The sequence below is a fragment of the Cyprinus carpio genome, chromosome B1 (genome assembly GCF_018340385.1).
Source record: "Cyprinus carpio isolate SPL01 chromosome B1, ASM1834038v1, whole genome shotgun sequence".
In the NCBI taxonomy this organism is placed as follows: Eukaryota; Metazoa; Chordata; class Actinopteri; order Cypriniformes; family Cyprinidae; genus Cyprinus; species Cyprinus carpio.
The window spans coordinates 582,330-599,554 of NC_056597.1; the positions used below are offsets into that span (position 1 = coordinate 582,330).

Here is a 17,225-nt window from a genome sequence, read left to right on the forward strand (position 1 = left end):
CCAATTGGAAGCGGTATTTCAATATTTTGGAATTCTTTCTTGATTGCGTATAGAGCTCTTCGAGCTTTATCTTTGAGAGCATTCACTGCCCAAACTGAAACTCCCCGATGCAGTGATGATCAGGTCGAGGTAAGTGTACTGCATCATGTGTTCTAAGGTGGTGCTGACTGAACTGGTATCTGTGACATCTAGGCTTTTTCTGAAAGACCATAATGTTGGTCTTTTTGAGGTTTACTGCCAGGGCCCAGTTCTGGCAGTAGTTGTCCAGCAGGTCTCTCTCTCTCTCAATTTTTTCAGTTCTATTAAGGTTTATTAGTATGACTGTTTAACACAATGTTGCCAAAGCATTAACATTTATATAAAGAAACAATAAAAAAACAACAGATAATAAATAAAATCCATCATCACTCTCTTGTTGAAATTAATTTCATTACTATTTAAAAAAGCAGATTAACTTCATACTATGAAAAATGGTACAAAGAAAATAAAACAGTTGTCTAAATTATGAAGATAAACACATTTGACAAAGGACCTACATTTATTATGCAATATAATTATACAAAGATATAAACAAATTAAAACAAAATCATTTTTATGAGCGCCTACTTTATCATAATCAATACATAAAGTTCTAAGGCTTCTAAATTATTAACATCAAATCTTTGCTGAAAAATAATATATGTGCATTCTGCCTTTGATTGATAGTTTATATTTGTTTAATTAGTAAAATACCTTTTAGTATCATTCTAAAAATTGTCCATCTTCAGGTTGTGGTAACGCAAATGTAAGAATCAGAATCAGAAGGAATTTGTTTTAGCAACAGAAGCTCCACCGTGCAACAAAGTGACAGTGACAAGACAAGACACAGAGAAAAATAATAATAATATACAAATATACAAAATAAACAATGTACAAAATAGCAAAGACACAATATACAAAATAAACAATTTTGTATGTACACGTATGTGCAAATATGAAACTTAAATAAGTATGTGTGTTAAATGTATAATAGTGTTGTGTGTTCCACATTTTAAGAATATCTTTTATATTGCTGAGTATCTTTTATATTGAACAATATCAATTTCAAGAAAATTTAATGAACTGAACTGAAGCAACTTTACATTATTATCCATACATCATTTTAGGAAGAAAAACAGACTTTTGCAGTTTATTTGTAATTCTTAGTCATCACTGTATTGCATTGAATGGTTTGCCCTCCAGTGCAGAGCTTTAATCACAAAACTAAGCAAAAATATAATCTTACTTAGATATATTTTTCGGAGATATAGTGATAAGTTGACTACTGATATTTATTTGCATTTTATGTAAGTATTCTGCTATACTGTTATACTAAAAATCTCTTTGATTTACATTATAAGCTACCTGAATTTCATCTATTTAGACATATTATTTAATCTTTTTTGCTACGTTCCATAATTTTGCTCAATTTGTGAATTTTTTCTTCCATGAGAATGAGCACTATTTTCTCATTATATCATAGTACAATATGGGCCATAAAACCCTGATGTGTCAAATACAAAACATGAAACACAAACTTTCCCAAATGTGTGTGTGTGTGTGTGTGTGGTCAAAAGTTTCAAAAAACTGTTACATTACAAATATATTTTTCCTATTCTTTACTATTAGACTATTACTTCAAAAATAATTGTTGTTAAAATATAATACAAATTCCAGACAGAGACCTTTGAGAATTAGCATTCTGATAAAGTCTATAAATTGACATCACAAATGAACAGCTTTTCAGGAAGTTTTAACTCAAACATGATGTGTTGATTGACATAAATGTGTATACTGGAACCATCATGAGGATACTAAAAAGTTAATGGGGTTTAAAGAGTATGAGGGGAGCTCTCTTCTTTCTTCCTGAGAACTTAAGTCAGATGGGGACGTTTAGTGGATGGTGGACTGTGGGAGACAAACATGGAAAGGCTAGTGAAGATTACAAGTCACAAAAAAAGCAATTAAGACAGACAAAACTGTTTGTGTTCTCCAAATAGGGAAGGGAGTTTTCCCACTGCTGGCATATAATCAAATATACTGTCTGTTTGATTTTGTTAAACATATTTCACTCATGTAACTTAATTAATCACACTTTTAAAAGAAAATTCAATTCTAACACATTTTTATAAAAACGTAATTCAAAATTCAATGTTTTTACTGCAATGCTCTACTGACTGACAAGGACTTTTAATTTGAATGAGAAACGTTTGCCATTTCCTGTGCATGCAATATAATAAGGAGATATTTAATAAGTTAATTTTTCACTAGTGGAATATTTAGGTCAACGTTTGGTTGCAGAAATTTTGAGTTGACATGGAAGTGTAGATGAATTGAAAAATAAATTTTTACACTAATCATGTAAAAGCCCTTTACAAGACTAATATAGTTTGCAAATAAATAATTAAATGTAGGCTATTCAGGGTAATGTATTCTGCAAGTCTAATCACAGGATACTCACGATTTTTTCTGCGACATAAGCGATGCGTGATTTTGATCATCAGCTTTGCTAACAACAAATGATGCGCGCGCCTGCAAAAGAGGCAAATAAAGGGGGAGTTGGGGTCAAAAGCTTAAAATCACGTGTATTGCTACACAGCAAAAGCCATGTTGCTTAACAACTGTGTCATACAAGAGGGAAAAGTTGTCGTTGTCGTTCGTAGAAAAACATTCCCCCGCCTCCTGAATAAAAAAATACGTGAGCCCTATTTTCCACGCCTTCAAAAACAAGGAAAATAGCAAGAAATACGAGATTTTTTTACCGGATGGGTGTTTGGTTTCTGCTCGTAACCCAAGAGAAAAACGGCCGTGATGAGCTTTACGTCTGATAAAATGCTAGCTGAACACAGTATTGTCAGAGGTAGGGTCGTTTGTTTGTTGTTATTGCGCTGTATCAGATGGCAGCATTGTAACATGTCGCTTTTGTCACGCAGATAAGATGTTGCTGCAGAATCGATGCATGCGTTATTTTCCTCTGCCATATGAACTTCAGCCGAATGCACCCATGACTGTTTTCATTTGTGTCCTCGTATTGAGTCTGTGTTGCTTTGTTATTGCATGCAGGACATGGCATTGTGTTGTGATTCTGTACTGTCTCTTTGCCAAGAGTAAATATGATAGCATTGGATATTCATTTTATTGAATGAATATTATAGATATATAATAGATTATAGATTGCAGCAGTGAACCCTTCTGATGTTTCATTTAAAGAATACTATGCTCTTATTTGGAAACAGAATTTGTGATTATATATATATAAACACACACACACACACGTTTGTTTCTGTGAATTGTGTGGACTCGCCATAGACTTCTATTACTTTTATACTGACCAAACGATATTTTCTCCAAGACTCCAAGACCTCAAATGTGTGTGACAATTAAGAGAGACACCAAAAACGTGCAGTGTTGAGGGTTCACCAGCACCAGATTGGGAACCACTGCCCTAACCCATTTGAATATTTTCCCTTTTTTAACTTAATATATGCAGCCTTGGTGAGCATAGGAGATTTCTTTCAAAAACATTTAAAAAATCTTACTAACCCCAAACAAACGATATTGTATATGCCAGTGGTTCCCAAACCTGTCCTGGAAGACCCCCTGCCCTGCACATAGGCTACATAAGATGTTAGATAAGGGAGACATACAAAAGGTGCAGGGCAGGGGGGCCTCCAGGACAGGTTTGGGAACCACTGGTATATGCATTTAAAATTCTCTGAGTCTCTGATGACTCATCATGTACTAAACAGATTTCTGCCCAATCAAACGTTCACGAGAATGAGAGCATCCTGTAACCACAAGTAGTAAATTGTGGTTCATGATTAAAGACTGCTATAAATAATAATAATAATAATAATAATAATAATAATAATAATAATGATAATAAAGGACTTCAGTATTTCCTGCCCACTCTTCCTGTTTCAACAGGAAATATGCCAATATTGAAAAGAAAGTGTAATTGTAAGTAGTTATAATGATATTTAAACTTTTTTTGAGCAAATACTTCTTCTCTGTTTACACTAAGGTGATCTGCCCAGGTGAGGTGGCGTGGTGCTGACAGTAATGGAGGTGGGAAGTCTGCCTGTCGAACTTTGGCGCCTCATCCTGGCATACTTGCCTCTGCCAGATCTGGGTCGATGCTGTCTGGTGTGCAGAGCCTGGCGGGAGCTCATTCTGAGTTTGGACAGCACACGTTGGCGCCAGCTGTGTCTAGGATGCCCTGAATGTCGGCACCCAAATTGGCCCCGTCGCCCACACCTGCCCCCAGTTTCCTGGAGAGAGGCTCTGCGTCAGCATGCCCTTGCCAGCCGTACATGGACCCAGAACGGCTCGGACCTCCACTCGTCTGCCTGCCTCCATCTTTTCCGCCGGAGAAAAGACCGCAGAGTTTGGCATGCCGGGACCGTAGCAGGAGGTGGCTATGAGACTCTTAGGGGAGCACTGGCTGCGGCAGGGCCGTACGATAAGGTGGTGCTCCACGCGGGTGTGTATGAGGAACAGGTGGAGGTGTCCCTCAAGGTGCCTGTGGAGATAGTTGGATTGGGCAAGTTGGGGGATGTGTCGTTGTTGGTTAGCTTTGATCAACAATGCCCAACAGTGAGGCTGTGCAATCTGGTGTTCATGCCAGCGTGGGTTTCACCAGTGGTTTTTTTTATAAGGTGAGTTTTGATACTTCCACATCAAATGCATGCAAATTGTAACATCTGTGCTTATTCAGCCAGTAAACACTGGCATCTATAATTGGCTGAACACATTCTAAACCCTATTAACTGGGGCTTCATCTCAGTGCTGTAAAAATATGTGATTAACTCAACTGTCAGCATCCAAATCTGTAATTGCTTCAGCCCCTGAAACTTCAGCAATTGTGTGTTTTTTCTTCATGTTTTATGTGTGTGTGTGTGTGTGTGTGTGTGTCTATATCTGTCTGTCTGTCCATCTATCTAGCTATCTGTCTGTCCATCCATCCAATGATCCATATGTTTTTCTGTTTTTCTGTCTGTTCATCCATTCATCATACATGCATTCATTCTATGTCTATTCGCCCATCTATCCATCTTTTAAAAATATAAATATGTATTTATCTGTATATCCAGGGCTTGAATTGAGGGGGGATGCGGGGGGATGAAATTATTTTTTAGATTGTATGCTATTATTAATGGCTCGATTTGTGGTTGGTGTCAACTTGGATTAATCATGTGTATTATGTAAAACTTATCATGCAAATGTTATTGTGCTTTTATTGGTTAATGTTATTGTGCTGTATGTGTAACTGTGAGGGATTGAGAGATGATAGGAGAACTGACATTATCAAGTCATCGACTTTGCAAACAGCAAACAAAAAACACGTTTTGAGGGTCCAAAAGTGTTCACTACGAGATGAATCCTATTAGAATACAGGTAAATTAAACATATAATTCAAGCAATTAAAGAAAAAATATCAATGTATGAGTTTGTTTTTATATTCATTGCACAAGCAATGTAGTTTTCTGAATATCAGTATGCCTACATGCGTGAGCACAACAGGGCTATTAATTTGCTATTAAATTTATACAACAGTGTCTAGTAACACTCGTTTCTTGAATGAATCAGTTTTTGAACGAATCAAGTGAGCCAGTGATTCAACGGCCCATTTAGATGGACACTTTCCCTGCGTCCCAATGTACATATTATCCAGCCTATCTGCCCTGAATAGTATTGAAAATGACTAATATCACATAGAATTTAGGATGGATAGTATGCAAACTGGGATGCAAGCTTGTTTCTTTTCCAATTGAATCAGCGTTTTGAACGAATCGTTTGATTTGAAAGATTCAATAAATCATTTATCAAAACAGGGGCTTGCTCCCATCTAGTGGTGGTTTTATTGACATCATTATTTACCCAGGACAGGCCTAAACTAGTCCCACGTAGCCAGACCTTCAGACTGAAGGTCTGGAATTCATGGCAGCTTTCATTGGCCAAGGCCCACCCATGAAGCCGTTTGACCAACATGTCAAACAGCCAATCACAGTTCATTTCGTTTAGCGTCACGTTTCGAGGCGTGGAAATGTCGCCACAATAACAGACCGGTGTGTAAAACTCTCTGACATATTTTAAAAATTCTATGCCGCGAACTTTAAATATTTCACATACTTTTGAAAATCCAGCGGTTTAGTTGATCCTTTTCGTGGGTTTCTTCTTTCGTGAAGGGGTTTGGGGCCACGGTATCTTTGTTTCCGGGTGGAACGTTAAAGAACGTAACACACAAGTCTCACGGAAATTCTGTAGAATTCAACCAATCCAATGACGACTTTGACACTCCTGAAGTGTTTCCACTTTTGTGTCCGATATGCATCAGACGTTTAGCCAGCGGTCCGTGGGCGTGACATCTGAGGCTGAGACTAGGCCTAAACCAGCCAAGGTTTCAGCACAAAAGCACATTTAGCAAAATATTGTTTAATTATCAATATTGACCAAAATCCCTCCATTTCAGGCCCAAGAAGGAGGGAAAAAAGCTTATAAATAATAGTTTACTTAATAAGGCAAATTTTTCATTAAATAAAAACCTTTTTAATAATTAGACAAATTTTGTAATCATTCTGTAAAATTAGCTACAGGACCCATATATACCCCCCCCCCACTGAATTTTTTTTACAATTCGACCACTGTGTATATCTGTCTATCTATTCATCCCTCCCTGCCGATGTAGGACATAGTTTTCTAACATAAAGCATGTTATTTGTTATCATCCCTTTTAACTGAAGCTTGATTAATAAAAGCTCCACTGTCTTTGCCACTCTTTAAAGGGGTCGTGACATGGATTTTTTATTATTATTTGAATATGTTCCTTGAACTTATAATGTTAATCAAGTTTTTTGCACAAAAAAAACAAAACAAATTTATATGCGAAAAAATTATTATTTTCAACCCTCATTCTGAGCCTCTGTCTAAAATGACCTGATTTTAAGGGGTGGGTTCTTTAAGGCTTGTCTGGAATCAGCCACTGTTATGATTGGCTAACGTCATTGCATAGGAAACAGTATTAACGCCTCCTCACTATTGCATGTGAGTGTTTTTTGACAACATGATCAAAATAAAACGGTCCATTCCATTATGAAACTAACAGTTTGTGATGCATCTGGAGTCAGATCTAGAACCACTCCAAACAATCTTTTGACAAGATCCAGGATGCTATTAAAAATAATCTATCCTTGTTACTTGCGCTGGGACCCTTCTGATAACTGTACGAAGACTTGAATGAGCTGTTTAAACCAAACACATCAAAGCGAACATTCTTTCACTGTATTTGTCCTATTGACGACAGACTCAAGTGAGTGGACTGTGTTAGAAGCGAATGTGCATCTGTATACTGTATTCAGTGTAGACAGTATGGCAGCAGTGATTGTAATTTCTATTTGCTTTTGACATGATACGCCACTCGCATTCAGAGTGATCAAGTGTCAAGCCGACTGAACGCTAGTGGGCGGGGCCTATGGTGAGAAGATGACTATCCGTCGATGCCTTGCTCTTGAGGCAGTGTTTATGCAAATGTTTGTGCCCGGGTGACGTCATCTTGCACCTCAGATCCAAAAAGAGCAATTTTGGAGCTTAATTAAATAAATGCTTTGTTTATAATGAGACCTCTTAAATGCCTAAAGATCAAGGCAAATTTAATTTCTCATGTCATAACCCCTTTAAGACTTCATACAGAAAACAGTAAATTGATATTGAAACACTGTTAAATTGTATTAAGATAATCTGATTCTTATTGAGACACTGTTTGTTTTCCTATAGTGTTTAAATGACACATTTTCTCTTGTTACATTCTTAGACGTCTTCTGGTCATGTCCAGTTGGATAACTGTAACTTTGAGGGCTGTCAGCTGCACATCAGGGGTCCAGGGACATGTCAGGCTCGTTTCTGCTCGTTTGCCCAGGGCAGCTCAGCCCATTTTCTGGGGGTGGCCATCAGTTTAATGGACAGTTGTGAGTTCTCAGGGGGAGATTCTGCCTCTGTCACCGTGGAAGGTGCTCGGTCTGAACGCAACTGGGCCTTCAAACACCTGCTCGCCTTGGCCAAGACCTTCAACATGATGACTAGCAATGGGTCAACTGAAATATCTAATCAGGGTGGGAAAGACAGTGTGGGTGCTGGTAGTCATGTAAACACACCTGTGGAAGGAGTTAACACAATGGAGGACTGGAATAAACAGGAAGTAGATTGGGAAGCAAACTGGGCAAAACAGAAAGGTGGAGATGGTCTTCTTTCAAGTCAGGATGGTACAATGATTGAGGAGGATCGCATGGAAACATCGAGTGAGTCAAGTGAGGTAGATGATGAGCAAGATGACGAAAAAAGCACCTGCTTAAAACTTTCATATGATCAGCATGGACTAGCGCATCTCTCCAAAGCAGATACGCCTGATTCTTCTGCATTTCCTGCACTGTTGAGTCTATCTGCAGAACTGCAGAGGGATGCAGAGGCGCGGGACTTGGCCGCATCGGTTCAAGGCTGCCTGCTGCGGCGCTGTCTGCTGCGCGATGGAAAAGGTGGTGTGCACCTGTGCAATCACGGTCAAGCTCGACTGGAGGCCAATGTGTTCAGAGGGCTCAGCTATGCAGTGCGCTGCATCCAGAATGCCAAAGTGTGTAAAACCTGCATCTTTATGGCCCTTAAAGCTGATGTGTGAAATGTGCAGAGACAACTTTAAGAAAGCTTTTAGTTGGCTGATTTCCCTGAAAAGTATTTGTACGGCAGCTTTTGGTGCTTTGGGAAAAACTATTCACTAATACTAATAATCCGACCCTGAGTGTTGGTCAGCCAGCATTAGAATGTTTTTTTAAATACATTGTCACCCCCATTTTTATAATCATATTACCTTTTCCAACATCTAGTACTCTGCTCACTGGAAGTTACTATAAATAATTATCCAATGCAACAATAATACTTTATTATTATCCTTAACCATAACACTGTTAAATGTAATATTTAGCATATCTCAAAATGAATAGCCATTTTGGTACTGGACAAATTCGGTTGTAGCATTTAAAATGCTGAATTGTTCATTTAAATTTGAACAAAATAGTATAGAATTTTAATACTGACATTAATCCATCACTCAAAACATGAAAATATTTAATCACCAGACACATTTTCTTCATAAAAAATAAATAAATTAAATTTTATTTTATTTCATGCTACTTGTAGCACAAAAATCACACACACAACAGATTTAATAATAGTGTATTGTCATGAAATATTTTCTGTGCTAATGTTTCTGATCTTACTCTCTCTTTTATCTTTTTTTCATGTCCTGGTTCTCTTTCACCAATGTCTTTTTTTTATATATATACTGTGTGTGCTTTTTCTGTTTAGATGGTGATGTTAAGTAATGAAGTGTGTGGGTGCAAGGCATCTGGTGTGTTCCTGCGACTCTCTGCTCAAGGTCTCATTGCTGAGAACAACATTCATTCCAATGGGGAAGCGGGTCTAGACATCCGCAAAGGGGCTAATCCTATCATACTGGTACACATTTATTAGTATCCTAAAAAAAAAAAAAAAAAAGGAGGAGGAATATATACAGCATAATTAGATAAAGGTTTTTTTTTCTTACCCCAATGGCAATTAGTTTTTTCAGTCATGGAAAAACAATTTGCCAATGGCATAAAAAATGCATATGTTTCTCTTATACATGTTTGATTTTAAATTAATTAGTGTAGTCAGGAGAGCTAGTTCAGAGGAAAGTTTAGAAAATATAGTGGTATTTCCACCATGGCAGAAAATTTTCTGTGGTACATTGTTTTTTCTTTCCCTTTCTTTTTTCCTGGCTACAGTGTAATAGAATCCACAGTGGCTTGCGTTCCGGGATTGTTGTCCTGGGCAACGGGAGAGGTTCTATCCGCAGCAACCAGATCTACGGCAACAAGGAAGCTGGCGTGTATATTCTTTTTAATGGCAATCCTGTTGTCAGGTATACAGCGTAGGGTTTATTTTGTTTTATTCAAATAAAGTTGGCTAACAAGAAAAAATTTGATATTTTGTTTCGTGTCATGAAACTAAAAAAAGAATAAAGATCTGATTTCTGTGTCTTTCTCTCTTTATGACAGTGGAAATCACATTTTCCAGGGCCTTGCAGCAGGCATTGCTGTCAATGAGAATGGAAGAGGAGTGATCACTGGTCCGTTGACTGCAGTACCATTTTCTATTTGCCGTTTAATTGTATATAGGTGCTTCAAGCACAGTAGACCTTGCCCTTTTCAAGTGTTTCCTAATGCTCTTGAAACTGCTCTATTAAATTACGCTAAATCAATTTGAATTGCTACTTCACTTCCCTTGCATCTGATAGAGAATGTTATAAGGCAGAACCAGTGGGGTGGTGCTGATATCCGTCGAGGAGGTGATCCAGTCCTCCGCGATAACTTCATCTGTTACGGCTACTCAGACGGAGTGGTGGTGGGAGAGAGAGGGAGGGGCCTCATTGAGGGCAACCACATATACGGTGTGCATATTTCATATTTATACATTTAAGGCATTTGGCAGATGTTATCCAGGCTTTGTTCTTTCTGTAGCTGATATGCATTAGAAATAATTTAAGTGCATGATCAAGTGCAGTGCAACAGTGAGAAGTAATTTTACCATACGCACTGAAAGAAAAAATGTCTTGTCAGAGCTTTTCTCAACATAGTGGGAGGCAACAGGTTAAAGGTCCAAATTGCTGTTTCAATGGAGTTTCAATGGGCTCTACACGATCCCAGCCGAGGAATAAGGGTCTTATCTAATGAAACGATCGGTGGTTTTTTTCTTGTTTTGTAAAAAAAAAATTTTTTTTTTTTATTTTTTTTAAGCTAGTATTGTTCTTGTTGTACTTGATGGATTTTGGGATTTTTTTAGTAATGTTAGAAATGTCATAGGTGGAATTGGCGGAACTGTGTTTACAAAGAGAACATGCAAAGAAAATTAAAAACCCTTTACAAAAAAGGTAAAACAACGATATCGGACAATTTTGAAGTTGGAGGAGAAATGTTGACCATAATATTTTAAGAATAAAGTCAAAATTACAATGGCCTGACATTGAGATGTTTAACTCAGAAAAGAACAAAAGAGTCAGAGTTCATGTTTTGGTCATGACATTGTATAACTGTGTGTTTTGTAGGGAACAGAGGCTGTGGGGTGTGGGTAATGTCATCTAGTCTACCTCAGCTCATTGGAAACCATATTACCCATAACCGCATGTATGGGCTGGCCGTGTTCTGCCGGAAGGACACAGAGTCTGCTGTGAACCGAGAGGGCTATCGCTCTTTACAGGAAAGAGAGAGAGGAGTCGGGGTTGGAGAGAGGGACAGAGGAGGTCCCGAGAACTTCAATGAGGAAAGAGAACTCATGGCATGGGAAAGTGATATCGATAGCGAAGATGAACGCTTTTCCTCTCGACGGCCAATCACAGTTGCCCTAGTGGAAAACAACTGCATTAGCCACAACAGAGGTAAGTTGCTGTCAAATATAATTTCTGTGAGGTATAGACTAGACTTTACAAAGCTAAGTACTGTAGAAAAGTATAAAAGGGATAGTTCACCAAAAAATGAAAGTTTTATGTTTATCTGCTTACCCCCAGGGCACCCAAGATGTAGGTGACTTTGTTTCTTCAGTAGAACACAAATGATGATTTTTAACTCCAACCGTTGCAGTCTGTCAGTCGTATAATGCATGGCAATGGTAACAAAATCTATGCGAGTAAAAAAAGACATGCACAGACAAATCCAACACATTGATGTCCTAAGACATGAAACGATCAGTTTGTGCGAGAAACCGAACAGTATCGATATAATTTTTTACCTCTAATACACCACTTTGTCCAACGGCCTTGAGCGCACGGCATCCGGTGCGTGAGGTGTGTATGCACTCTGGCGTAGTTTATGCAAGTGCTGGAAGTGATCTCTCGCGTATATACATCACTCATTGTTTACACAGTCCATAGTCATGGATTGATGAATGACTGATGCCGTGCGCATGCTTAAGGCAGTTGGACATAGTGGTGTATTAGAGGTAAAAAATTATACTGTATAAATACTATAAATATAAATACGGTTCGGTTTCTCACACAAACCGATTGTTTCGTGTCTTAGGACATCAATGTGTCTGTGCATGTTTTTTTTTTTACTCTCATAGATTTTGTTACCATTGCCATGCATTATACGACTGACAGACTGCAACCGTTGGAATTAAAAATCATAATTTGTGTTCTACTGAAGAAACAAAGTCACCTAGATCTTTGATGCTCTGGGGGTAAGCAGATAAACATAACATTTTCATTTTTGGGTGAACACTCCCTTTAAATCACATAATTCTTATGTCAAAAGTTGTAAATAATGCTTTTATGTTATATATTTTTTTTTATGTAAGTGAATTGCATGTATGCATTTAAAGTTTAATATAATATATATCAAACTTCATATAGAGAGATGGGGAGTAAAACTGTTTATATTTTTGTGATAAACAATCATGCAGCAGAGATTTGGTGGCCCTTGGCATCAGAAAGTTAAAACCCCTAGTCATCTTCACCTGATCATATTAGATTGACATATCACCCACTTCTGTCTCCTTTTTTCTCCTCTGTCTCTCCAGCTGTTGGAGTGTATGTGAAGAGCAGTGAGCCTCTGAATGTGGTGGCCAACATGGTGAACAGTAACAGAGGAGACGGTGTGTCTGTCATTCAGAGCGCTCAGCTGACACGTTTAGTTGGAAACTGTGTCCTCTGTAATGGCTGGACAGGAGTGACCGTGGACAAAGAGTGTCGAGTAGAGCTGCGTGGAAATGGGGTTTATAGCAATAACTGTCACGGTGTCTGCTTCCAAGGTGATGGGCTGATTGTGGAAAACGATGTGGTTGGAAATAATGCTGTTGGAATACGAGTGATGGACAATGCAGATGTTAAAGTGAGTAAGCTTCCATTTTACTGTCTTGCTGTTATGAATTTCTGTCCAATGTAAGGATAACCATTAATTGAATATATTATTATTATTATTATTATTACTACAATAAAAATATATGCTTAGAATATATTATTATTAAAATTGATTTATCCATTAGAAAGTCTTGCTGTCTGTCCAGTGTAAGCATGACATTAGGTTAGGTTAGGTCAACTTTATTATTATAATATTATAATTATTATATTATTATAATATTATAATTATTAATATTATAATATTATTATTATAATAATAATACTATATTCTATTAATGGTTAGGTTTCCTAACCTAACCATTAATAGAATATAGTATTATTATTATAATAATTATTACTTATTGTTGTTGTTAAAAAATAGGCCTTAGTTATGCTTGCTATTTGTCAAGAATTTCTATCTCTTGTAAGCATAAATTACAAAACTGAAAAAATTAAAACATTTTAAAATGTTTTATAAAACTGTATAATTATCTTCAAAGGCATCACAGATGTGCCCCTAACTGATGGAGAAGTTGGGGGAATTTATAGATGTGTCTTTTTGTTTTAATGGGAAATAAGCTTTGTAATCATTAAATATGAATGTAGTTATCACTAAAGCCTACCTTTATACAAAAGTACTGGCTGCGTAGTTATTGACTGACAGGGCAGCAAAGCCTTAGGTTTCGGACACAGCTCATGTACTGCTGGACCTACAGTCCCTGCTATCAGATGCTGACATTTTCTTTGTGTTCTGCAGGTACTGAGGAATCGTGTTCAGGCGTTGCAGGGTTATGGGATTTCTGTAAAGAAGCGGGTCCGAGGTGTGGTTCAGGAGAACCTGATTTATCAGAGCCTCTCTGCAAGTACTAAAACCCCCATACGGACAAACAAACAGAACCTGGAGTGTGTTGTACTTAACAACTCACTGCTCACACCCAGGTTAGATACACTCACATCATAGGCATAAAACTCTATATGTAGTTGAGAAGAATAGGCCAGTTTCATATATCTACAATATATATATATCATATATATATATATATATATATTTTCATATATCTACAAATATATAGTGATGCACCAAAATGAATAATTTTTTTAATAAATTTAAAGTCATTATGCCGAAAGCCGAAATTGACAATAATGTTTATTTAATAATCAATTAATTAATCAAATGTATTTAATAACTGACACTAAAATTATTTGTATATAAACATTTAAATTAAACATTAAGCATTTTTATAACAATTAACAATTTTTTTTAGCTGCTTTCCAAGCTACGGACATTGAAAGGCTTTCCTGAGATAAAAGTAACCTTACATGGCATTGTTTACAAGTTGTTTTATTGATGTCTTTCTCTTCTGATGTTCATTCCTGTTTATTTTGTGCTGTAACTAGTAGTAAAGAGGAAGAGATAATTGGTTCACATTTCACCCCTTCCAAAACTGTATCAGGCAAAATGGAAAATTAATTTTCTGCTTAATATTTTTGGTTCTGTGATTTTTTTTAGCTGCTTTCCAAGCTACGTTTGTTGTGTGTTTTTCTTTATGTAATAGTTAACAAGCGCTTTGGGCCTTGGATAATCCACCTCCTCGTCCTCACAATAGTAACCCTTCTAGCGTCACCCCCTCCACACTTCCTGCTAACCTTACCATCACCATGACAAACAGAATTACTGCCTCTGTAGAAAGCGGTTGCCATAACAACGGCAGCATCTTTTGCTCTATTTTATGAGGTGCATATTTCCTGGCTTTATAGCTCCACAACATCAGATGGATATTCCTACAATGTTCCCTCAATGTGAACCCTGGTGAAGGAGGACACAGAGGAGGTGAAGGCACTGCTTCAGTGTTGGATGGATGATGAACAATCAGATTAAGCCTCAAGCACATGACGTTAAAATGATCAAAAAGCACTTTTTTTTAATATGATTAACCAAATGTAGGTTGTTTAGTAGTCCAATAATCACACTTCAAAGGATTAAGACCACCTTTTTGATATACTTGTATCTGAAATGAATCAGTCCACTCACTCTTAATTGATCAGTGGTCACAAGCAACTTATTGGAGTTTGGATTTTATCATGTACCTGAAGTCTGGCTGGCTACCAATCCAGCTGAAAGCACATTCAGGACAGTTTTCTGCTGGAAGTAAATCACTTAAAATCAAGCTTCTATTTAACAAAATCAATTTTACATGAATCAGTAAGATACATGGATTTAATTGTCCAGTGGTCCGACAGCCTGTTATTATCATTTAGACATTCACACACAGTCAGGAGGGAGAAAGGGACACAGGGGAAGTTGAAGTGAGAGACATGTCACGTGGCTTACTCTCTCTCTCTTCCCAAAAGACCAGATCCAGTGCTGAAAATAGAAGATAAACAAATTCAGTACACCTTGGGAATCGTAGTCCTGCTGGCTTCTGCTGAGATTCTGCAATGGACAAGAACAAAACAGCACGTACTGGCTACCGAGATGCAGCCAATCATGAGTCGCATTACATCAAGCGGCAATATTCATGTACATAAAACTCCAGTTTTATGTACATGTGCACGTTATTGAAGGGTGAAACTGAAAACTGCCTAATGGAAAGATTTGAAGATTTTGCAAGAAAGTTTTTTTAAAAAGACAATTCAAAGATCCTGAAGGGATAGTCTAACCTAAATATGAAAATGTTGTCATCATTTACTCTATCCTCTATCCTTATAACCCCATGTCATTTCAAACCAGTTTTTTTTTTTTTTTTTTTTTTTTTTTAATATGAAGAATAATTAAATAGTTTTGGTTCCCATTGTATGGAGAAACAAATACAGGTGTAGAGCAACATGAGAGTGGGTAAATGATTACAGATTTTTACATATTTTGTGAACTGTCCCTTAAAATGTGATTTCATAGGCACTGATTCAGTAGGCCTATCAATGAATCATTTATTTGAAATGTAAAGCAGTAAAAAAGTTTCACTGGCATCATGTAATGGAAACCTTCAGATATGCAGTGGCCACTATGATAGCTGTTTTACTATTTTGGAGACTGGGAGCAAGAGTTATATCTAGATTATCATAGTTCACAGCTAAACTCGAGCTTTTGAGACCTGTTATAATGTCACAAAAACCTTTGTAGTAAGAAAATAAGAGACTAATGATAAATTGCAACTTAAATCAGTTTTCAGGTAGTTATCCTAAAGTAGTCACAGGGCTTAAAAGTGGTTGGATTTCTTAAGAGATCTTGGCTATGTTCAGAATGGTATACAAGGTTACTATTTACTCAACTTTGCAAAGTATATACACTTTAAATTGCCTGTTAGTCTGTAAAGATGATAAAACTATAAGTATAATTCTAAATCCACAAACACTGTCATATGACCTCATTGTATGTGAGTGGTGACCAGTTGTTGGCTTGAATGTTTTTAAGGTTATTTTGCATAAAAAAAAATTGTATAAAAATGTCAGTCTGACAGCATCTAAATAAGACTAATAAGGTGCTGTAATTTCTGTTCATTCATTATATTGAAACTTTACAAGTCATTGCTTATAAATGTTGGATGATTCGGTATCCTGAACATTTGCACACTATGCATAGTATATACTGCAGGAATAGTATGCCATTATGAACATAGCCCATCACTAAAATAATGGGTCTTGTAATGTGATTTAGTCCCAGAACACTAGACCTTATTTATCAAAAGGTAGCCATCTTCTGTTAGATTTACAGCAGGCTGTTTTTATTTTTGTAATGTTCTCATACCAACTGCTGGTTTGATTTGTAAAGTGCAATATGTATCTACTAAAATGTGCCTATTTTTACAGTATTGTTTTTATACTTATTGTGCAGTATAAATACAATGGCTATAGCAAATTGGCTGATTTCTGCTGTTTTTGTCTGTAGTTGTATACTGCATAGACATGGATTTGATTCTTAAATCCAAAGACATTTTTCATAATCCTTGTCCTTGCTTGCTATACAATAACATCAATCAACAGAGGTGTAATTCCAATCTCTTACAGTCATCTCAGGTATATGCAAATTGAATGCAATCTATTTGCATCAGGTTGTTGCAAAAACTAATCGGAACACAGGCAATTCCAGTTTCCGTTACCTGAATAATCCCATTTATTTTCAAATCAATCTTACATGAACACTGTAATTTTAACGTGCAGTTACAATTTGTGCCCATCTTAGAAAGTTATTACTGTCCACAGCTTAGGTCTTGCATTTCCTGTGTTCCATACGTTGATTGTAATGCACGAGTGGAAGCACCAGAGAGGCCATCCTGTGCTCCTCCTGTGT

The 17,225-nt window shown here is 36.9% G+C and overlaps 1 protein-coding gene and 1 long non-coding RNA gene across 2 annotated transcripts; one reads left to right on the forward strand and one right to left on the reverse strand.

Moving 5' to 3' along the window:
- Positions 1-603: 603 nt before the first annotated feature.
- Positions 604-2,915, reverse strand: LOC122135826. The gene is made up of 3 exons (XR_006153673.1): positions 2,781-2,915; positions 2,480-2,550; positions 604-1,926 (listed from the first exon to the last, which is right to left on the reverse strand). It is a non-coding gene; the product is annotated as an uncharacterized LOC122135826 (long non-coding RNA).
- Positions 2,742-16,790, forward strand: LOC109059031 (F-box only protein 10-like). The gene is given in 11 exon segments (XM_042716115.1): positions 2,742-2,878; positions 4,043-4,680; positions 7,829-8,641; positions 9,373-9,522; positions 9,831-9,967; positions 10,104-10,174; positions 10,343-10,495; positions 11,150-11,479; positions 12,619-12,929; positions 13,695-13,876; positions 14,494-16,790. Coding segments are annotated over 10 exon segments (2,925 nt in total). The 5' UTR covers positions 2,742-2,878; positions 4,043-4,080; the 3' UTR covers positions 14,672-16,790.
- The last annotated feature ends 435 nt before the right edge of the window (positions 16,791-17,225 follow it).